This window comes from Phyllostomus discolor, chromosome 8, assembly GCF_004126475.2.
Source record: "Phyllostomus discolor isolate MPI-MPIP mPhyDis1 chromosome 8, mPhyDis1.pri.v3, whole genome shotgun sequence".
NCBI classification, from domain to species: Eukaryota; Metazoa; Chordata; class Mammalia; order Chiroptera; family Phyllostomidae; genus Phyllostomus; species Phyllostomus discolor.
In genome coordinates this window covers 78,048,208-78,072,731 of record NC_040910.2, presented here as the reverse complement: position 1 = coordinate 78,072,731, position 24,524 = coordinate 78,048,208, and the positions used below count along the sequence as shown (strand labels likewise).

The 24,524-nt window shown below is 34.9% G+C and overlaps 1 protein-coding gene across 2 annotated transcripts in view; it reads left to right on the top strand.

Moving 5' to 3' along the window:
• The first annotated feature begins 471 nt into the window (after window positions 1–471).
• The window catches only part of NSRP1 (nuclear speckle splicing regulatory protein 1), a 28,749-nt gene continuing 4,696 nt past the window's right edge, over window positions 472–24,524 (top strand). The window contains exons 1-6 of one of the 2 annotated variants that reach the window (XM_028519630.2): window positions 472–528; window positions 1,714–1,804; window positions 14,774–14,830; window positions 20,734–20,862; window positions 21,728–21,935; window positions 23,008–23,116. In XM_028519630.2, coding sequence (XP_028375431.1) covers window positions 509–528; window positions 1,714–1,804; window positions 14,774–14,830; window positions 20,734–20,862; window positions 21,728–21,935; window positions 23,008–23,116 — 614 coding nt within the window. In that variant the 5' untranslated portion in view covers window positions 472–508. Of the gene's footprint in view, window positions 529–908; window positions 996–1,713; window positions 1,805–14,773; window positions 14,831–20,733; window positions 20,863–21,727; window positions 21,936–23,007; window positions 23,117–24,524 lie in introns of those variants that run through there. The other variant, XM_028519631.2, reaches the window with a different exon arrangement.

Genomic DNA, 24,524 nt, shown 5'->3' with positions numbered 1-24,524 from the left:
TACAGACTTTCATCCTCTGCCAAATTACTCTGAGTCAAATATACTCACCCTGAACACCTCAAAGGAAAAAAGAATTGATATCCTAGGGGTAGTGGTTTTCACACTTGAGTATCAGAATTACCTGGAGGGCTCGTTAAAATACAGACTTCTGGGCCCTAGCCCAGAGTTTCTGATTCAGTAGCTCTAGGATAGGGCGCGAAAATTTGTATTTTTAACATATTCCTGGGTGATGCTAACCGGCTGGTGCTGAGACCAGACCTGGGGAAACAGTGGCCCAGAATTTTGCCATTCTTTTCCTCCACTGATTTCGAGGTAATCAATCAGTTTCCAAGCGACACTCAAAGCCAAACGGGTTGATTGGAAATAATGTTTGAATCCACTCAAAAAATACTCAGCCACTAGGTGGGTTCCAGGGTGCCCGAAGCCGCGCGAGAGTTTACGTGATGACGTCAGCGCCCGCGTCTGCATCACGTCGTCGTCGGCCACGTTCAGCGGAGACCGGAGCAAGATGGCGATTCCGGGCAGGCAGTGAGTGATCCGGGAGTTAGGGTTAGGCTGGGGAGTGAGAGACTACGGCGACTGTGTCTTTGGCCGAGAAGTAGAAGCGTGCTGGAAGTGAAGGGGCTGTATCATCAGGGATAGAGACGGGGAAAGGCGAGAAATCTTGAGGAACAAACACTTCCCCTCCCAACCCCGTATATTTTCCAGGATGGAAGCCCGAAGTTTGAGGGAGAAACTTGTGAGGAAATAAAGGAAGTTAGGCTGAGGGGCAGAGAGCGAGACTTTTCTATTTTCCAAAAGCTCGGTCTGAGGCCCCTCAGTCTTGCTTCCTACCCCGCGCTTGAGTTTCTCCCGGTTTGGATGCCTTCAGGGGCAATGAGAAGAGACAATCCCTGGCTTCCTTAGAGGGCCTTGTTCTCCTTGGCAGCTCAAGTCTTGATTCCCGCCCTCCCTTCCCGTTTTAGGAATGTTGTGCTGAGAAGCCACAAAAAAGGGTAGGCATATAGGGAGTTGAACTGTTTACGTTGCTGCAAGAGAAAAATATTGTATGTGCTTGGAATTTTTACTTTTGATGTACAGTCCGTACTTCTTGATGTGGCTTCCTGCGATTGCTGCATCTTAAAGGCCAAAATGTCAGAAACTAAATGCGTTGGCTCAGATGGGATGGTTCTCTCAAAGGTTCCAAGACAAAGCAAGTGATCCTAATAAAGTAATGGGAATTTAACCTATAGATACTTGGGTCTTTCAGTTAATCTTTTAAAAAACGTTATGAGTGATGTTACCTAATAACTTCTTTAAAACTGTGTATAAATACACAGTAGGGGGAGGGAATCTTTTTTTTTTTTAAACTCTTGCTAAGCGACAAGGATAATTCAGAGCGTTTTTATTTTTAGTGAACATGAACTGAGCTTTCAACTAACATGTTCTTTTTAAAACCTTATTATCATTTTACCATCTAAAACCTTTTCAAGCTCATCAGTTACTTCTTTGATTAAAATGATAATTGGGCTTGGCCCTTGTCTACAAATAACCACTTAATTATAACATCTTAACACATTATAATTTTGAGATGTTTAAAGATCAAAAACTTCCGTGTTCATAGGCCATGACATGTTTTGACTTGGTAGCTTCATCTGGAAGATGTAGTGAATGTGTTATGTTTTAACATTTAAATATAATGGTGTAATTTCTATTTCAAAAAATAATATGCAGGTATGGGCTTATTTTGCCAAAGAAAACACAGCACTTGCACCCTGTTTTGCAAAAACCATCAGTGTTTGGGAATGATTCTGATGATGATGAGGTAAGGGAACCTATGTTTTTCTACCAAATTGGAAATATATGTATATTTTTAATTTGAACTTGTGGTTTTGATATCTCTTTGCTTGTCTTAGTTATTTGTCAATACAGTGTATATGAAGTATATTATAATTTATAGAATTATCAAAAGGAATAAAGGAAGAAGCACGGATTTTCTTTATGAGATACATGTATAATCTGATTTTTTTTCCCAAAAGCTATGAACTTCAGTTATTTTTAGGCAGTACCACAAAGTTATTTCAGACAACTGATGCTGATGTAACAAAATTGTTGGTGTAAAGTGCCCTAAAAATGAGCTGTTGAGATGTCACCAATTTCCTAGAAATATTTATCAGTAGTTTCTTATGAGACTACTTTTGTGGTTATTCAGTCTCTGCTAAACGTAATTGCTCAGTTATAGTTATCACAGTAAGTAGTGTTGCCATAGATGTTACTACAATAACATCTAGTATGAATATTTTATATTTTAGTGGCCAGAACAGTGTTTTCCTCTGAAACACATAGTTTATAGTAGAAACACCACCAAATGTGTGCTTATCTCATACAGTACTTTAATCATTTTCTATATTTCTAAAAGACTTTTGTGTCTGTTGATCTGGTACTTCTTTGTTCTGGCAGAAAAAACAGCTTCTCTTTCAGTTTTTACTAATTATCAATATATAATAGCAGAGACAGGCAATTGGATATATTTGATACTCTATTTTTTGCTCTCCTCTTAAAGAAATTGACTGTAAATGGTTCACCTTTTAAAAAATTGAGGTATAATTTACTTATAATAAAATGTGTGGGTTTTAAGTGTATATAGCTTGATGACTTTGGACAAACGTATATGCCCCAGTCAAGATGTAGAACATTGCCCCCTCTCCTGAAAGTTCTTTCATGCCCCTTTGCAGTTAGTCTACTGCCCCACATTCTTCCCCCCACTATTTTGTGATTTTGATTTACATTTCCCTGATGGCCAATGATGTTGGCCATTATGTGTGTCATCTTTGGAGAAATGTCTCTTCTATCATTTGCGTATTTTTTTATTGAGTTATTTGTCATTTTGTAATGAATTGTAAGATTTCTTTGCACATTCTAGACACAGGTCCCTTATTAGATATGATTTGTAAATATTTTCTCCCATTCTGTGGGTTATCTTCACTTTCTTGATAATGTCTGTTGAAACACAAAAGTTCGATTTTGAGGAAGTCCAATTTATTTTTTTCTTAGGTTGCTAACTGCTTTGATGTCATACCTAAGAAACCATTACTTAATCAAGGTCATGAAGATTTATACCTATGTTTTTATCTAAGAATTTTGTAGTTTTACTTCTTAAATTTAGGTCTGTGATCCATTTTGAGTTAATTTTTGTATACCGTATGAGATAGGAGTCCATTTTCATTCTTTGCCTGTGGACACTTTAGTTGCCCCAACATAGTTTGTTGAAGACTCTTCCCTATTGAATTGACAGTACCCTTAATGGTTTGTTAATATACAGTAAATTTTAAAATCACTTACCATGGACATAACAGGAAAAATAAAACATGCTCACCCTGTAGTTTCACGTAAATCAACCTAGAATACCATGTACTATGAAGCAGCTTATACCCCAGTTTGAGAAGAAGGGGTTTACATAAGTAACCTAGAAAGTTTTCTTATTGTATTGCTGTTTCTTTTCCATTATGAAATGAGACTGGTGGTGTCTGGAGAGTGAGCACACTAGAGTCAGAAAAGATAGGGCTAGGCCATTTCGCTGTGTTCCCTCCCTTCCTCCCTCCCTCCCTCCCTCCTCCTCTTACATAGAGGGACTTTAACTTAGAGATTGGTTACATAAGTGATAGAAGATGTGAGAAGCCAAAACAAGAGTGGTGAAGCAACCCAGAGATTAGCAGTAATAAGATGAAAGTAGTGTTAAATTGAAAGAAGCAGGTAGGAGATGGGTCCTGGAGGCCAGGGGCTCAGGTTACGAGGTGGGAATTGGACTTCACTAGAGAAATTCAGTCTTAGGCTGAGAGAAACGGAGGGAGAAAAACTTTGTCTTATCCCTTTCTCCTACTCTCCAGTATAGAGTCTTTGTCTTTCATTGGTAGAGCCTCACCAGAAACCACTGACCAGGGAGATGCAGCTTAGTTCTTAATGAAAAGAATATAAAACTGTCTAGCATAATTTCCTTATCTATAAAAATTCAGTCTGGTGAATTCCAGCTTACCCTCATACTACTAAGTAAATTCTTAGTTGAGTATGTTATTTAAATACTTGAGATGTTTGAATAGAAAATCTCGTATTTAAAAATTAACAGTTTAAGCAACAATAAAATTATTGGTGCTTTGGAAAATACAGAGAAAGATATTTTCATTTATATATATTGTTATGCTTATGGATTTCCTCCAGAGGAGGACATTTGCTGTGGAAAGAACTGCTATGAAACAGATCCATCTATTGTCTTCAAATATTCAGCACAAGCAGTTAAGAGTCCAAATTTAAAATAAGACTTCCCTTCCAATGACCCATCAGAGATTGTCCTACCAAATGAATCCTATTTGAATATGTGCTTTAATCCAGAGTTAGTTTGCAAATGGGCAGTGATAGTCTAGAATTTTAACTTACTATTTCAGTAGTTCCTTTTTTAAAAATGTTCAGAACCAATTAGAATTAATCATTATTTCGTTCATAGGTGGGGAGATGAAGAGTTTTTATCCCATGTGTTTAACAGGTTTATAGTATATCCAGATGCTGCTGTCTGATCATAAGTGTTTGAGTGGTTTTACTATGATAGTAATTTTTTCTGGTCCCGTTGCCACCACCTTTATTACTTCCCTTTGGATTATAATAGCTTGGTAACTAGTTTCCTCATCACCTGTCTCTCCAAATTTAGTTTGAATCACCGTTATTCTCTTGTTCTTAAACCTAATTGTATTTAAAATTTAAACTGCTAATCCTGATGCTGAAAGCCCTCCTTTTGCTTTGCTTCAAAATGCTTATTAGCATTTTCTCGTAACTGCGCTTCTCCCATGCAAAGCTCGCTGTTATGTTTGTATTTTTTCGTAAGTCTGCTTTTCTCCACTCTGGAAGTCTTCCCATTTTATATGTCAAAATTATAGTCATGCTTTAAAATCTAGTGCAAAAGCTTCGGCTTTCAAGATTTCCCCCGCTGTAAACAATCTCCTCCCTTTTGTGACACTCTACCTTTCTTAGAATACTTATCTTTTTATACCTTATATTTAAATACAATTTTTGTCACTACATTAGAGTATGAGCTCCATGAGTCAGGATCTAGGTATCTGTTGGCTTCCAAAAATAAGTAAAATTATTTACTCAGATGTTTTAGCTATCTGTATTGCAAAGAGCCAGGTAATAGATGTTTTAGGCTTTGCAGGCCAATCTCTCATAGTGTGAAAACAGTCATTACACAATACGTGAATTAATGACCATGACTAATAAACATGTTCTAATAAAACTTTATTTACAAAAGGATAGGTGGCTGGATTTGGCTGTTACTTGCTGACCCCTGATCTATACATTCTCAAAAGTACTGGTTATAGCCAGTATTACCTGTAATAGCCTATATTACACACAGCAAGTAGTAGAGGTAGATTTTGAACCCAGAACATCTGCCTAATGCTTTTGCAGATGTTCTGCTTTTCCAGAGTCCATGCTTTTAAACATTATAATGTACTCCTCTGAGAGGCAGTTTGTTTATAATGGAATTTTAAAAGTTTGAGAGATTGGATTTCAGAAGCAACAGCAAAAGGGTTAGTTGGGGAACTAGCAAAGATTAAACTTCAAAGAGACATGGTTTTTATCATTTGAAAGTACTGTGTCTTTTGTATCGTGTCATCCAGTGTCTTAGGAATATTTCAGGGAGATGGGGCTATTAATTTTCAACAAAGTGGATCTTCTATTGTCCAATTTTTGAACAGTCTCATCCTAAGGGTTTTCAGTGGGGGTGTTAATACTTCCAGAGGACCATTAAGAAATGTGTGGGATGGCTTTTGGTTATTAACAATTACTGAGAATGAGTATTAATACCAGTTTTGGATGTGGGCCAGGCATGGTAAATATTCTACTACTTATGACCCCCATCTAGGTAAAATTCTTCTGAACCTGTATGTAGATTAAAAGCTATTTATAATTTTATGAGCCTAGGATGTAAGTTTTTTTACATGTAAACTCAAAATATGCTTTGCACATTTTATTAAAAGTATTTTTAATAAAATACAATTTAAAATACTGTTTTTGCATGGCAAAATGCAGGCTAAATATTCCTCTAATTTGACTGTTTTGTAGATTGAGGGAAGGTTATATCTCATGTTGTTTAGAACTTTACCAAGGGTTTACCATCTAAGAAAATTAGGTCACTGTTACTAGTGTCATTGTGGTATTTGAGTTACCATTTCTGCAGTCAGCATTTGTGTCTTTAGCATTAATGGTGATTACAGTGATTCTGCAATACATGGTTGAAGAATTTGAGAACTCGCTGTTTTTTAATGTGGTTGTGCTTTTACATATTCAAATATAGTGTATATTGTATTATAAATTACTTTCCTTTTACTTTCTGAGGGTTTTGTAAGGATGTGTATCCAAAAGTGGATTAGAAGGAAGGTGCGTGCATATGTATGTATAAAACTTAAAAATTGTGTGTAGAAAATTTATATTATATATGCATTTCATTTCAGTATAGATAAGGGGCATTAACAAATAATTTTCCATAAAAAAGGGATATTGAATATGATGGAGAATTATCATTTGGTGTCTGCCTCCAGTATGATGGCTCACATACTATATATTACATTGCCATAAATGTGCAGGTCTGTTTCTCTGGAATTTTTGTTCTATCATTGATTTCTTCCTCTAATCTTGTATTCACTATTTCCAACTAAGGGCAGAAATAAAGTCTGTTATTTATCTTTTTCCAAAAAGGCAATATGTAAGGATCCACTTGCATTTCTGTTTCTCATGCAAAAACCATTCTATCTTCTCTGTCTTCTGTACTTTGTATCCCTTACCTCAGAACATGTAATGCCCTTCTCTACCTTTTTTAGCATTCAGCCTCTGGGCATTTTGGTTTCTTGTGTCTTCCTCAAGTTCCAGTCTGTTGAAGGTACTCCTTCCTGTTTTCTAGCATGATTATGGATTTCTTTTTTGTCATTCCACGAGTTTGGAGGAAGAGGAGGCTGCAGCATTTATCTATTTGCTACTTAAACCAGAAGTTTTACATTGCTTTCCTAGCTTTAAGATCTTTAGTGAATTAATATCTCAGTTTTGGTCCTATATTTTAAAAAAAATGTATATCTATTAAAAGTTTATTTTAAAGATTAGAGATAGGCCCTGGCTGGCGCAGCTCAGTGGATTGAGCGCGGGCTGCGAACCTGGCATCGGAGGTTCGATTCCCAGTCAGGGCACATGCCTAGGTTGCAGGCCATGGCCCCCAGCAACCGCACATTGATGTTTCTCTCTCTCTCTCTCTCTCTCTCTCTCTCTCTCTCTCTCTCTCTCTCTCTCTCTCTGTCTCTCTCTCTCTCTCTCTTTCTCTCTCTCTCTCTCTCTTTCTCTCCCCCCTTCCCTCTCTAAAAACAAATAAAATCTTTAAAAGAAAAGATTATAGATAGTATATCCTATAGTGCATAACACAGAGAAGTGTAAATGTAGCTGTTTCGCTACCATAAAAATACCCTCTGTGTGTGCAATAACTGTCCTCATTAATCATTAGTCATCTGAAAGTTTCTTGTGCTATGTCCATTGCACTTTGTGTTTGACACTCTTATTTGGCAGCCTGACTTTTTTGTGACTTTTTAATAGAATCTTAATCTCTATGTTGTTGTGGACCTTAGCTAAGAACCATTATATTAGAAAAATTCCATAAAGAATTGCCACTTACTATATGTTGGGAAGAAGTGTGGGTGGACTAAGTTTGGTGTGAGAAAGGGTAGATCTCAACAAAGCACAAATACTGAAAGAAATGATCAAAATTATTTTTACTGTTCACTTTACATAGAAATGCCTATTTTAGTTGGTGCATCAGGAACAGTTTGTATAAATAAACTTATTTTCCCTGGAAAAATAAACATTTCATAAAGAAGGCAGTAATGACCATAATTATATTTTTGAATTATTTTTTATTTGATTTGTATACAATGTCATTGCACCTAGTTGCTCATCATTTTTAACTGACAATTTCTGATTAGAAGATACTAAGAACTTTACCTTCAAATTTGCTGTTAAATAACAAAATTAGTTTTCTGTTTTTTCAAAACCATATATATATTGACAGGCTTTGTTACTGCCTAGTCTAACTTTACCATAAAAATCATTAAGGTGTGCTCTGCCTCCCAGGAGCATGCCCATACCTTTCCTTTCCCCCCCCACACATGCATCTCCTAAACTCTAAGGGACCCCACAAATACCAGAGGAGCAATGGGCAGCAGCAGTCCATCCTGGGCTAACCCCCTGAACTTGTCCTCAAGGCCCCCTTTTTTCTGATCTTTCAGTGAGCTGACAGTAGCCCCACCTTGGCTCACTTTTTTCCCTTAATGCTTATAGAGATCCAAAGCAGCCTTACATAGTCTCTCTCCTTTTGCTGCTTCTGTTCTAGGCCCACCCTTACTTCACTCACTGTCCCAGCTTTAATATACTCTCAAAATAAAGAAAATCATTTTTAAAAATTTTCCTTTATTTTTATGTTTCAGTGTGTGTAGTCAGACAAAAAGCAATAATCCTCCATCTCATTCTTGGGTTTATCAAAAACTGAAAATAAAATAGATCAGATCACTTTCTGAAACAAAATTACTTTATTAGTTTAGTAATAATTTTAGGTTACTTTAAAGATAAGATGCAGCATTTGGGAGGAGATTCATTTCCTGCCTTTGGACTTTATCTGTAAGAACTACATCTTCAATGTCAAGAGATTGTGTATTTGTAACTGAACTCTAATAAAGTCTGTACTTGGGACTTGGCACACCTGACTTGGTCATTGTGATTATATATTAGGTGCCAAACTGTTACTTGTCTTTCAAAAAAATTCAGTACCAAGTGTATTTCATTAAAATTTGGCTAGTGTGGGGAGGATTATAAGACCTTTGACTGTTAATTATAAATGCACTATTATTACCTACATGGCTAATGATTATTTTTGGAAATTAAGTTTGGATTTCTAAGTAGAATAAAGTGTATAGTTTTCCTTATAATAGATATGTTTTCACTAAACCTTATAAAAAGTTTTCTACTTTTTTTTTAAGATTTCATTTATTTAGTGTCGCAGGTTCGATTCCCAGTCAGGGCACATGCCTGGGTTGCAGCCCACTGCCCTCAGCAACTGCACATTGATGTTTCTCTCTCTCTCTTTCTCCCTCCCTTCCCTCTCTAAAAATAAATAAATAAAATCTTAAAAGAAAAAGATAAGGATAAGGGAAAGATAAAGAGTGGAATAGAAACATTGACATGTTAGAGAAACATGGATCAGTTGCCTCATACACACCCTGGCCTGCAAACCAGGCATGTGCACCCTGCCTGGTGATTGAATTGCTGAGCTTTTGGTTTGCGGGACAACGCCCAACCCAGTGAGCCATGTCAGTCAGAGTCTTCATGAAGTTTCTCATATCTCTCTGTGTTTGTGTGTCTGTGTCTTCTTTCTGGAACTGTGATGTCTCTTTGACAATAACAGTATTGTTATGCATATAGTAAATGTTTTTGAAACATAACAGAATTGTTAGTCATACCTCTCATTTCAAGGCACACTCACAGTATCAGCCTGCACAAGTCTCTTGTTTTATTAGTTTTCCTCTTTATCCCTGGTCTTCTACCCCATTTTCCTTTAAACCTACCTTGATGTGTTTGGTATATATGCTTGAATATGTGTGTATCCTCTCATGTTTTGATTACATATGTTTTATATATAAATATCATTGTTACAGTTTCCATTTTTTTCAGTCAACACTGTATTACATTGCATATACCTAGTGGATTCTGACTACCTCATGTATGTCTACTGTATTTTATCCTATTCCCTGAGATAAACATTTTCATTACCTTCAGTTCCCTGCTATCACAAAGTTCTGGTACACATCTTAATAAAAACCAAACAGAAACCAAAGAGTTTCTTTTGGGCGTATGTATCCAGTAGTTGGGTTCTTTGATCAGAGCGCATATAGATACATTATTTCACTAAGTACTGGCAGATTGCTTTCAGAATTGACTATATCATTTTACATTTTCCAGGTGGTCAGCTGTTTCTTCATCTCACCCATGCTTTATATTTTCCATTCTTAGTTGTTTTACTTTGCAGTTCACTAGTGATTAGTGAAGTTGAGTATCTGTTTATGTATTTATTAGGTATTCCTTAGTACTTTTCTATAAATTTTTCATTTCTACTGCCCTGTTTTCTGTTTTATTTCCTTTCTTTTTGCTTTATAAGAGTTCCTTATATATTTTAGATATTAATCTATTGTTGGTTTTAGACATTGAAAATCTCTTGGTCTATTAATTTTTTTATAGTCCCTATGGTGAAGACAGCTAAGTCAACAAATATATTCTTCCCTTCTATAGTAACAATTTAGGATGGGCACATGACTGCTCAGTTAGACATAACGTTTTCTACTTTATCATTAGTTAATTGAGGCCATATGACTAATTTTGCCAGTCCGTATGTGAAAGGTATTATGTGAAATATGTGAAAGGCATTTCTATTTCAATACCTTAAAAGAAAAAGACCTTTAGTTGTGGCAGAAACATTGTTGTATAACACCACATGGGTTTCAGGTATGCAACATTATAGTTCAATATCCATATATACTACATCATGCTCACTACCAAGAGTCTAGTTTCATTGCATCACCATACAGTTTATCGCCTTTTCCTGTTTTGACCTCCCTGCTGGTCAAATGAACTTTCTTCTGAGTTCATTTGTTATTGTTGTTTTCATTTGTTTTTATTTTATATTCCACATGAGTGAAATTATATATAGGATTTGTCTTTTCTAGCTGACTTATTGCACTTAGCATAATATCCTCATGGTCCATCCATATTGTCACAAATGGCAGGATTTCACCTACTTTTATGGCCGAGTAGTATTTCACTGTGTGTATATACGTATGTATAATCTACTTTATCTATTCATCCATCAGTGGACATTTAGTTTGTTTTCATGTCTTGGCTATTGTAAATCATGCTGCAGTGAACATAGGTATACATATATCTTTTCAAATTAGTATTTTGTATTCTTTGGGTGAATGCCTAGAAGTAAATAACTGAATCATATGTTAGTTCTAGTCTTAATTTTTTGAGGAATCTCCATACTATTTTCCATAGTGGCTATACTTGCATTCACTGACAGTGTACGAGGCTTTCCTTTTCTCCACATCCCCTCCAAGATTTTTTTATCTTGCTATTTCTTGTCATTTTGATGGTAGCCATTCTAACAGATGTAAAATGATAATTCATTTTGATTTGCATTTCCCTAATAATTAGTGATTTTTGGATACCTTTTCATGTGCCTTTTGGGCATCTGTATGTCTTTTGGGGAAAATGTCTATTTAGATTTTCTGCCCATTTTTAATTAGGTTGTGCATGTGTGTGTGTGTGGTTAAGATGTATGAGTTCTTTATATATTTTGGGCATTAACCCCTTATTAGATGTATCATTTTGCAAATATCTTTTTTTAAATATTTTATTTATTTTTAGGCAGAGGGCAAAGGAGGGAGAAAAAGAGGGAGAGAAACATAAGTATTTGGTTGCCTCTCTCTTACCCCCTACTGGGAACCTGGCCTGCTACCCAGGAATGTGCCCTGATTGGGAATTGAGCCAGCAACCCTTTTGTTTACAGGCTCTTGCTCAATCCACTGAGCCACACCAGCCAGGGCTAAATGCCTTTTTTCATTTGGTAGGTTGCCTTTTCATTTTGTTGATAGTTCCCTTTGCTGTGCAGAAGCTTTGTAGTTGGATATAGACCCATTTGTTTATTTTTGGTTGTGTTGCCCCCTGCCATTGAAATCTGAACCACAAAAACATGATTAAGACCAATGTCAGGGAGCTTGCTGCCTATGTTTACTTCTATGTATTTTATGGTTTCAGGTTTTATGTTCAAGTCTTTAATCCATTTTGAGTTAATTTTTATGTATGGTTAAGATAGTGGTATAGTTTCATTCTTTTTTTTTTTAGGTTTTTTTTTGTTTTGTTTTGTTTGTTTTTTTTTAGTTTCATTCTTTTGCATATGGCTGTCCAGTTTTCTCAACACCATTTTATTTTTAAAAATATTTTATTTATTTATTTATTTATTTTTAGGGGAAGGGAGGGAAAGAAACATCAATGTATAATTGCTCTCACACACACCCCACTGGGGACCCAGCTTAAAACCCAGGTATGTGCCCCACACCAGGAATTGAACCAGCAACTGTTCAGTTTACAGGCCAGTATTCAGTCCCCTGAGCCACACCAGCCAGGGCTCAACACCATTTATTGAGGAGACTTTTCTTTCTCTGTTCTACATTCTTGGCTTCTTTGTGGTAAGTTGGTGGTCCATATATGTGTGGTTTTATTTCTGGGCTCTGATTCTGTCCTGTTGATTCTTGTGTGTTTTTCTGCTGATACCATACTGATTTTGGTTATGATAGCTTTGTAGCATAGTTTCAAATCAGGGAGTGTGATACCTCTTTTTATTCTTTATCTCAGCATTTGTCTACTTGGGGAGTTTGTAGTTAAATAAAAATTTTAGGATTTTTTTTGTATTTTGGAGGGAAATGCTGTTGGGATTTTTATAGGTACTGCACTGAAACTATAGGTTGCTTTAGGTAATATGGGCATTTAACAATGTTTATTCTTCTAGTACATGAACACAGAATACCTTTCCATTTCTTTGTGTCTTCAGTTTCTTTCAACAATGTCTTACACATTTCAATATACAGGTCTTTCACCTCTATGGTTAAAATTATTCCTAGGTATTACTATTTTTGTTGCATTTGTAAATGAGACTTTTTAAATTTCTCTTTCTGATTTTTGTTGTTAAAATACAGAAATGCAACAGATTTTTGTGTATTTATTTTATATTCTGCAACTTGTATTTGTTTATAATTTCTAATAGTTTTTTGGTGGAGTCATTAGGGTTTTTTATTTATAATATCATGTCATCGGCGAATAGTGATAGCTTTACCTCTTTCTTTGCAATTTAGATTCCTTTTATTTCTTTCCTTGCCTGATTGCTTTAGCTAGGACTTCTGATATTGTTTTGAAAAATAGTGGTGAGAGTGGGCATCCTTGTGTTGTTCCTGACTGTAGAGGAAAAGCTGTCAAGTGTTTATCTTTCAGTTGATACTAGCTGTAGGTTTGTCATATTTTGCTTTTATTATGTTGAGATGCTTTCTTCTTAAGTCCATTTTTTTGAGATGTTTGATCTTAAGTGGATATTGTATTGTATTGTATGGATATGGATATGTGAACTGCTTTTTCTGCATCCGTTGAGATGATCATATGATTTTTATCCTTCATTTTGTTAATATGGTGTCATATTGATTGATTTCTGGATGTTGAACCATCCTTTCATTCCTGGAATAAATCCTACTTGATCATGGTCTGTGACCCTTTTAATGTGTTGTATTCAATTTGATAATATTTTGTTGAGAATTTTTGCATCTACATTCAATAGAGATATTGGCCTGTGGTTTTCTTTTGTGTGCACATTGTCTTTGATTTTAGTACCAGGGTAATGTTGGCATTTTAAATCTAATTAGAAAGTATTCATATCTCTTCAATTTTGGGGGAGAACTTGAAAAGGATAGGCATTAAATCTTTGAGTATTTGGTAGAGTTCACCAATGAATTCTGGTCCTGGACTTTTGTTTTTGAGGAGATTTTTGATTACTGTTTCAATCTCCTTACTAGTGATTAGTCTATACAGATTTTATGTTTCTTCATGATTTTCAGTCTTAAAGAAGGGTATATGATTCTAAGAATGTATCCATTTTCTTTAGAGAGCTATAGCTCTAGGGCTGAGGCTTCTATTTTTCATTAAAAATAAATGTATTAGTACCTTAATTTTTTTAAAGATAATTCACACACCATAACATTCACCCTGTTAAAGCAAACCTGTCAGTGTTGGTTAGTATGTTTACAAAGACTTATACTCTAAGGAAACATTTTTACTTAAGTATGCTAATTACATTTATTTTCTTAGCTATAAGTCTTTTGTCCATGTGGTTAACTATTTCCTATTATATTCCTCTTGCCTTCTCTTAAATTCTTTTTGATTCAGATCTAATGTCATCTTTAGGGAAGCCTTCCTTGATTCCTCATACATTTTGCTTCCCTGTGCTCCCACAGCTCTTTTTTTATCCTTTTATTATATCACTTACATATTTATATCATAATTATCTCTTTAGTTATTTCTCTTCTCTCTCAGACTATTTATCTTTCAAGAACAAAGACTGTTCTTGTTTTTCTGATATCTTCAGGAGCTAGAGCAATGGGAGATATGGTAGGTGTTTCAGTACATATTTATCGAATGATTATCACTTCAGGTAGTTTTGGCTGCCCAAAAGCCTTAATCATATACTAAGAGCTTGATATACTAAATTTAATGGTGAATATTAAAATAATGTGCTTTTTGTTGCTGGAAATGATACATTTTAGTGTTGGAAGGGACTTACCCACCCCCGGCTAAAACACACACACTCAGACACACATTCATATGAGTACACAAAGCAGTTGAAATCCATGGAAATTGAATGACTTAGTGGTATAATTGGGACTGAGGAACACATGTTACCTCATTTTTGTCCTGTATTCTTTTTTTTTCTTTCATCTTATAGCCTAATCTGACGAGTTACAATGAAAATTCTTTTGTTTCCAGACTTTTAGGGAAAAGACCTTGATCATGTTCATTAATAATACTATCTTTCTATTTCAACAATAAGTAAGAAACCAGTTGCCAGCCAGAATTTTGGAAAAGAAGTATTAAACAGTGACAGTATTTTTCTGTGTTACAGACCTCCGTGAGTGAAAGCCTTCAGAGGGAAGCGGCTAAAAAGCAAGCAATGAAACAGGTAAGGTAGAAAAGTGAGTTAAATGCACTTGGTGAAGGAAGTATTTCAGCTCACATTTTTATGTATCAGTTTTCATGTCTAACTCCTGAGACAAAACAAAAAAGGTGTACATAGAGAAATTATCTTGACCCTGGTTTTTGAAAATATGTTAAGATATTTTTTGATTATATAGATTTCTTTGTTATAAATTTTAAAGGAAAAAATAGAATGAAGAATTAGCTGTTTATTTCTGTTGTAGATTAAATCCACTTCTGCTTTCTGATGATTTAGTAGTCTGACAGTGGATTATACGGTTTAATAATTCCTGCTAGTGAGCTTACTTGCTAAAAAAAATTTTCTTCATAACCAGAGTGATTTCACAATTTTATAATTATTTGAAAATCACCTACCAAGAAAGGGGAATGTCAGATAATTTTTAATAGACTTGCTAGCACCATTATTTTTATATAATGCTGTATATATTTTGAAGCATTTTTAAAATACATACAATATTTTACAAATTCTCACAAATCTCTTTGTAGTCGTGATTATGAAACCTGAAATTTCAAAGGATAAATTATCCCTCATAATCACACAGCTATTTACAGAGGTAAGCCTGAGTGCTTACTGATTTTTCTCGTTACACCAGTGTCTTAGATTTAGCTCCTGCAGAACATAATGTAATTAAACTGAAAGATTTTCTTATGCTCTGCCGAGGAATAAATGCTAATCAGCCACAAAATTAGGCAGTATAGAGCTTTATTGGGGTTTGCACGCTCGGGGGACGTTTCTCAGTCCGCAAGGTGGGGGCGGAGAAAAGCCGCCAGCAAACGGGGCATATGGCGGGCTTTTATTTTGGTCGGCCCTCTTCATGGGGGTTGGGGCTTGGTCCCCTCCAAACAAAGCGGCAACATATCATTGGTGGTTCTCCTCGCACCCTGGTTTGACGTCGGCCGTCTCTTCCAGGTTGTAGTTCAGCCACCATTTTGTCCTACCCTGCCCATCCTGACATAAACAATGGCAAAGTACCTTTATTTTCAATTTTAATTTTTTCACTGTTCACATTTTCTTTAATTTTTAGTACCTGTTTTTCCCTTGTCTAAGAAGAATGTGATATAAGAATAAACTTGTTAAGCACTTCTTATATGTCAGACATTATAGCATAAACTACTTTCTAAGAATTATCTTTAATTCTTACAATAATTCTGTAACATAGATGCTTTTATAATCTCCATTTTGTAGTTGAGGAAAGGAGGCAAAAAGGATTTATGTGACTTTCATGAGGTCTCATGTTTAGTAAATGGTCGAGGTGTGTTCCAACATAGGCAGTGAAATTGCAGAGCCTAAACTTTTAGCCACTGTGTTTTACTGCCTTTTTGGGGAATGGGCACAGAATTGTGTATTTAGTTATTATTTTCAGATTATATCTTAGTTTCATAGTGGGGTATAAAAACATGATTTAAAAAACACAATCCTGCCCTGGCTGGCATAGCTCAGTGGATTGAGCGGGCTGTGAACCAGGCATCGCAGGTTCGATTCCCAGTCAGGGCACATGCCTAGGTTGCAGGTCATGGCCCCCACCGACCACACATTCTCACATTGATGTTTCTCTCTCTCTCCCTTCCCTCTCTAAAAATAAATAAAATCTTAAAATTAAAAAAACAAAAACAAAAAACCACGATCCTTTAACATAAATTTTTGGTTTGAATCCAAATTTTAGAGCTCAGCAGAATTTGAGAGATACCATCAAGTTTGACTTCTTTACTATATAGATGGGGGAATTAGTTCCAGGGTGTCTGGTAACTTCTTGAAGGTTGTATAGGTATCTTGTTTTTCAGTGTTCTTTTGATATTTTTTGTTCTGCTTTTTCTTACTTAAAGCATAAATCCCAAATCAAAATTTATTCTTAACTCCGGCTTGTTCACTTTTTTTATTTCATGGGACTTTTCCATAGTTTGCTTTGAAATTAGAAATACTGCTATAGTTCTTATACCTCTTACCTGCCTCCTGCTGCCTTGATCTACCACTTTTGCTATATACTTCTCACCTTATTCCCCACTTGTGTATTCCCACTCTTGTTTTCTGCTTTAATCCCAGGCTATTTACCATGAAGAATACTATTTTAAAGCCCTGGCTGGCGTAGCTCAGTGGATTGAGCTTGGGCTGGGAACCAAAGTGTCCCAGGTTCGATTCCCAGCCAGGGTACATTCCTGGGTTCCAGGCCATAACCCCCAGCAACCGCACATTTCTCTCTCTCTCTCTCTCTCTCTCTCTCCCTCCCTCCCTCCCTCCCTCCCTTCCCTCTCTAAAAATAAATAAAATATTAAAAAAAGAAAATTAAAAAAATACTATTTTGATTGCATTTACTAAATCTAAGAGAATACTCTTAGAAGTGATGCACTTATGTATCTAATAGACCACTTTTTCTTCCTTTATATTCTTTTGTTTGACCCTTAAGTGTACAACTGATGATAACAACATGACCTTATCCCTATTTCATTGGGAAAACTTTTAACACGTCATCATTATATATAATATTTGTTATAGGTCTTTGGTAGGTAACTTCTTGTCAAGTTAAGGAATTACTTTCTGATTTTGATTTGAAGTTTTGTTACTGTTTATATGTTTAATCGTGAATGTACTATATTAAAAAGATAGTATTTCATGACAGTGTTGTATTTTTCTACCAATAAAGTAAGGTCAGTTTAACTTTAGAATATCAATCATCATAACTTTACATAAATAGTATAAACCCAAAATAGACCTAAAGTATTATCCTGTTTATATATTGTTCCATTTGGTTTACTAAAATTTCATTAAGACTTTTTGTGTGTTGAGGAGTTGTGCGTTATGAGATTGGCCTGTAATTTTTCCTGTCTCCTATAATTATGCAGACTCTGGATCTTAATGAACTAATGATAAACATGTTTTACAAGTTTGTTTCTACTTCATTAATTTCTGCCTTCACAAATTAGTGTTTTCTTCTTTCTTTGGGTTCATTTTGTTATTTTATGTAACTTTTTGAGATGAGTGCATACCTCTCTTTTTTTCAGCCCTTTCTTTTTTTTTCTAATACATATATTTAAAGCTATACATTTTACTTTAAATTCTAATGTAGCTGCATCTCACAAATTTTGATAAGTAGTATTTTTGTTATTCAGTTAAAAATATTTTCTGGTTTGCATTATGATTGCTTTTTTGACCCATTTCTAACATGATTTCTTTGTGCTCCAAGATCATTTATTATATTATTTAATATCTTTAAAATGTGATGAGATAAACTTTATGGTCCGATAAAGTTTTTATAAATACTCTTTCTGTGCTTGAAAAATGTTCTGTATGTTTTCATTGGGCCAGTTGTGTTAATCATATATATTTGTACTGATTTTTTTTGTCTTGTTCTATTAATTACTGAGAGGCACATGTTAAAACCCTCTACTAAAAATAATCCTCTACTATGGTTGTGGACTTGTCTACTTTTCCCTATATTTTTGTTCAGTTTTTTTGCTTTATATATTTTAGGACTGAGGTTAATAACAAATCTATACAAGTGCTCTCTGACCACTCTCCCAACAGTACAAAAGCATGTTATCAATTTAAAACACTTTAGTGTCCTTTTTCCCTTGTTTGTTTGTTTGTTGGTAGTTATTATTTCTTAAATTCCATGTTTTCCTTTGAGTTCTCCAGGTTGGTTTTAGGGAGGGAATAGCAGTGCTAATTCACCATGTACGTGGGAGGAATCATTGTTCTTCTGAGATTAAAGTAAATGTTGAAAAATAGAAAAATTAAAAATTTTTTAATGTCTTAATGTTCCAGAAAAAATATTTTAAGTTAGTGTGCACATGATTCTAGAGTCTAATCATTGCTATGTAAAAACCTGAGAATGTCAGGCCTGTTATTTGAATAATTATAATATTACCCCATTACTTAAAAAGCCGTCTTGTATTCCACATTGCGTAGCAATTAAAAAGTGAAAATGTGTAATGTGTACTTCAGGAACTTTTAAACTGTGACAAGAGACTAAGATTTGTGAAACAGAAAACAATAACATCAAGGATATTATATTGCAGCTAAAGACTGCAGTATAGAATGTGCCATCAGAGTTCAAAAGAAAGAGATCCTTGCGGGTGAAAAGTCCTCAGAGATGGCCTCATTTAAGAGATAGGGGTTATGAACAAAATAAACAGATGAACAAAATAAAACCAGAGCCGTGGATACATGGAATAGACTAACAGATCTCAGAGGAGAGGCGGGTAAGGGAGACTGGAAGAGATTAGCCAAAAAAACATATGCATGGCATATGAACACAGACAACATTGTGATGAAGCCCAGAGTGGGGACTGGGTGGAGGGGGCAAAAGGAGAAGGGGAGGACAATTATAATGGTGTCTAAATAAATAAATAAATAAATAGGTAGGATGCCCTAGCTGGTGTGGTTCAGTGGATTGAGTGCCAGTCTTACGACTCAAAAGGTCACATTTGATTCCCAATCAGGGCACATGCCTGGGTTGCAGGCCAGGTCTCCATTTGGGGGCATGTGAGAAGCAACCAATTGATACTTCTCTCCCTGTCTTTCTGTCTCCCTTCCCCTCTCTAAAAATAAATAAAATCTTAAAAAAGAAAAGAGGTAGGGGTTGAGTTTGTTTCTGCTTTGTTATTATTTTTTTAATTAGATTCCACAAAGTGAAATACGGTATATTTTTCTCAGTCTGACTTATTTTACTTAAAATAACACCCTATAGGTTCATCCACGTTGTGGCAAATGGAAGGATTTCGTTCTTTTTTACTGCTAAGTAATTATTCCATATCCTTTTTGCCCATTCATCTCTTGATGGATACTTAAGTTGCTTCCATATTTTAGCTATTGTAGATAATGCTTCAGTGAACTAGGGGTGCATATATCATTTCATATTAGTGTTTTGGATTTCTTTGGATAAATACCCACAAATTAATGGTTGCCAGATGAGAAGAGTCATGGGGGGCATTGATGGAAAACGTGAAAGGGATTAAGAACAAATTTCCAATTATAAAAATAGTCACAAGTATGTAAAGTACAGCATAGAGAATATAGTCAGTAATACTGTATAAACTATGTATGATGTCAGATGGGTTCTAGACTTATTGGGATGATCACTTCATAAAGGAAATAATGTCTAATAACTATATTGTATACTTGAAACTAATGTCATTATATATCAGTTGGAATTGAAAAATAATTTTTTAAAAGCAGGAGTTGAAGTTCCTAGGTAAGATTTTGATGGCCTGAAAGCAAGAGAAAGAACATTTCATAGAGGGAACATGATGAACAAAGGCAAAGGACTTTATATTGCAAAAATTTTAATTATAAGAATATCCCCATTTTTCTGTTATGTTGGGAGCTTTTTAAAAAATATTTCTTACCATTTGAAAACTGAACATTTTATTTGGTAAATCCACTTACCTAAAAAATGATATGAAAGCTTAATGTGTAATATACTATAGGCATCTAAAACTAAGATGTTTCTAAGTTAAACCTTGGACGTTTTGACCTGTGGATGTGGATAATGTTATTTATGGTCAGATAATTAAATAATAATAGTTAATGTTTATTGAACACTTACTCTCTCTGATGCTCCATTCTTAGTGATTTAAGTTTATTGTTATTTAATTATCACAACAACTTTGAGGGTGGATACAATTCTCACTTTCTTAGATGAGGAAAACTAAGGCACAAAGTGATTAAACACACTTACCTAAAGTGGCTAGTAAGTAGAGAGTCAGGATTCAAACTCAGCCAGGCTCAGAATTCATGTTCTTATTTTTTGTGTTAAAATGAAATTAATGTAATTTTTATGATATATTTCTGATCCTGTCTTAAGAAAATTACTTCAGCTTTTTTGTGCTGTTAGCTAGTTCATATCTTGAAACATGTTTTTCTTTTTTAAGACCAAACTGGAAATTCAAAAGGCCCTTGCAGAAGATTCCACTGTGTATGAATATGACAGTATTTATGATGAAATGCAGAAAAAAAAGGAAGAAAGTAATCCCAAATTGCTTTTGGGAAAAGACCGAAAGGTTTGTAGCAGAAAATACAAACTTTCTTTGACCTCGACCTGCATTGTATATCTTAATCTTATTTCAGCATGAAGATGGTTTGGGAAAAAGCTTTCTGGTATTTGAAGTGTGAAGTGCCCTTAGCTCCAGGTATACTAGAACCCAGGAAGCCCAACATTTAGTATTTGAACAGGAACAAGTGAATTATCTAGCAATTTTATAAGTTTTGGTCTTTGCTTTAAAGCCTTTGTAAATAATTTTGTGAAAACTTTTTCTTAGGAAGTTTTTGTTCTGCTCTTGTTCATGTTTATTTGTATTTTGCCATCATCTCATTTTTTATTGCTTCCTGCCTGGTAACTGAATCATCTACACACATCATGATAAGATTTTTAGTTTGAAACAGTTAAGGGTAGGGGAATTAAAATAAGTTCAGATTTTCCACCACTCTTATTCTTTCACAAGCACACACTGATTTTTAAAGATCTTTGCATTTTACAGTATCTACAAATAAAATGATGGTGTAAAATTATATTAAAGCTATTGTTTTAAACTCATTTCAACTAATGTGAAAAATGAGTAGGAACCTATTTGATTCACTTATCTGTTACGGAAGTGTTAAGATAATATCATTATAAATGGTGAGAAAAACTGGGAAAATTACTTAGATTGATATTTTAAAAAATAATGATATAACATTTTGAATATCTTATATTTCTATAGGAAAGAATTTTAGGTTCAGTTTGGCTAATACATTTATATTGGTGTTTGAGATGATGACAAACATACCTATTTGTACTAGACATTTCTATCTTAATTCATGGTAAAAAATAGAGTATTAACAATTATTATCTTTGGCTCGATCTTAAATAAACTTATTTTCCCCCAGCCCAAGTATATTCACAACTTACTAAAAGCAGTTGAGATCAGAAAAAAGGAACAAGAAAAAAGAATGGAAAAGAAAATACAGAGAGAACGAGAAATGGAAAAGGGAGAGTTTGATGATAAAGAAGCATTTGTGACATCTGCTTATAAGAAAAAACTGCAAGAGAGAGCTGAAGAGGAGGAAAGAGAAAAGAGGGCTGCTGCACTTGAAGGTGAAATGGAAGAGGGAGAGGGTAGAAGGAAACAAGTAGCAAAATTCTGCCCTGTGGTTACCCATTTGCTGTCACTGAACTTTTAGGTTATAACGTGGTCATAATTTGTGTATAGGAATTGAAGATACAAGATAGGGTATTATGTTGTATTATAAAACAGAGGGGATATTTTTGCTAAAAATAGTTGCACTCTTAGTAACTAGTATTTCTATTGGACTTTTCAGTTAGACCTTGTTTGGTTGCTTAAAACTGTGGTCATTACAAGTCATTGCCATGGAAAATGATTCCAATGTAAAAACATTGATTATAAGGCATAGTATGTCAGAGCAGTATAAACTGAGATTTAAATCCTACTTATAATTTCTGGGATGAGAAAACTAGAGTAACATCACTCAAGGAGCATCAGCTGGGCATTTAGAAAACAAATAACAGTAATTCAAGAAAAAATAAAAAGGTGCAGAGGCCAAATAAAATTGTAGTGCTTTACTTCAGTGCTTTCTACTCACGGTCATTTCTCAAGGTTTAAGTAAAATATGTACTTATAAACAGCTTAACTGGCAAGGGCTCATCTTTAAGTGGAAGAAAACCAAATCTGTAAGACTTGGTCTATGCCTATACTATGTGTTCATCTACAGTACTGGTCAGCAGGCTTTCTGGAAAGGAGCAGATAATGAACATTTTAGGCTTTGTGTACCATGTGATCTCTCAACTCTGACTTTGTAACACAAAAGCACCCCTAGACAATAGGTAAACAAATGAACAGGGCTACCTTTCAATAAAATTTATTTACAAAGCCAGGCAGCAGCTAAAATTGGCCTTCAGGCTATTGTTTGCCAACTCTTGATCTAAAGGATAGTTTACACTAGCCCTGACTGGTGTGGCCCAGTGGATTGAGTGCCGTCCTGGGAGCTAAAGGGTCACTCCCTTCCCTCCCTTCTCTCTCTCAACATAAATAAATAAAATCTTGAAAAGAATAGTTTACACACAATTTATGTTATATACTCTACATCTGTAAAATGAACTGCATTTTTGCCTTTTGAATAAATTCTCACTTTTGCTTTCCCTCTCTTAGCACGTTTGGATGTAACCAAGCAGAAAGACCTCAGTGGATTTTATAGGCATCTATTAAATCAAGCAGTTGGTGAAGAGGAAGTACCTACATGTAGCTTTCGTGAAGCTAGGTAAGATGTGGCATACAGAATATTTAGAAAAAAGATACTTATGATCTGTGGGTGTGGATCATTTTAACTCTTTGAAAGAGGATCTCAGCATTGCATATTGTTTTGTCAGCCAAACCTGACCTAATTGAAGGAATGCCCAGGAATTTAGTTTCTTAATTTAAAAACCTGAAGATTTAGTTTAAGATTGTCTTTATTCAGTAATTCTACATGCATATTTAGGTAGTATATAAAAAGAGATGTGTTTTGTTTTTATAACTAGGACCTAGCCTCCATAAAATGTAAAATTTACATATCAAGAGCTAGAGATGCGTTATTCAATATGTAGCCACTATTCACTTGTGGCCGTTTAGTAATAAATTTAAAATTTTGGTCACAACAGCCACATTTCAAATACTCAGTTTCTACATTTGGCTAGTGGCTACCATATTAGCACAGATATGGACATTACCATTTATGTAGACATTTCTATTAGTACTGGTGTAGAAAGTAAGGATTAGAGGATTTTAAATACAATTATAAGATATTAAATAGGAATGGTGAAATGATTATGCCATAAGTGTATAGCTGAAGGTAAAAGGAAAAATTAATCCTAAACTTGTATTTAAGTAAATTCTTTGGAAGCAGAAGCATCTAGATGAGAGGATCTGAGTCCTGTGTTTGTGGGGGAGGGGAGAGGCAGGAGAATGGAATTAAGGATTAAAAAAGGGAATTAGGTTTAGTCCTGGCTGGTGTGGCTCAGTGGATTGAACATGGGCCTGTGAACTGAAAGGTCACTCGTTCATTTCCTGGTCAGAGCACATGCCTGGGTTGCCGGCCAGGTCTCCAGTTGGGGCTATGCAAGAGGCAACCAATCAGTGTTTCTCCCACACATTGATGTTTCTCTTCCTTTCTCCCTTCTTCCCCTCTCTCTAAAGAAATAAATAAAAGAGAGGGGGTTAGGGTTATACTTCCCCAACTCCAACTGCTAGGTATTGACTTTAAAAATGATGAAATTTACGAGTCTAAGAAGGTATATATTTGAAGATTGAGATTTTGAACAGAAAATTAATGTTTCTGTTAGAGTTTCATTGGAGTAGTTGTGAGGCCAGCCATGAAACTCTATGTCACTTAATAGTGGCACTTCTCAGAATCTAAAGAATTCCTAATTATTAGTGATTTATTTAGCCAAGACAGTTGTACCAGCAATTTCTATAGAACGATAGTTGTTGCTCTATTAGTGTGATTAGTAAGTGATAAGAATGAGTGTGTGAGTACTATAAGTAAATTAACCACATGTATCAGCTGGGAAAATGTAGATGATGTAAACAGTTTTAGTGTTGCTGATTGTAATAGTTGGATGGATTCACATATTTCCATTTTGCTGTGATACATGCCAAGGAGTATATCCAGATGCTGATGCCTTTTTAAT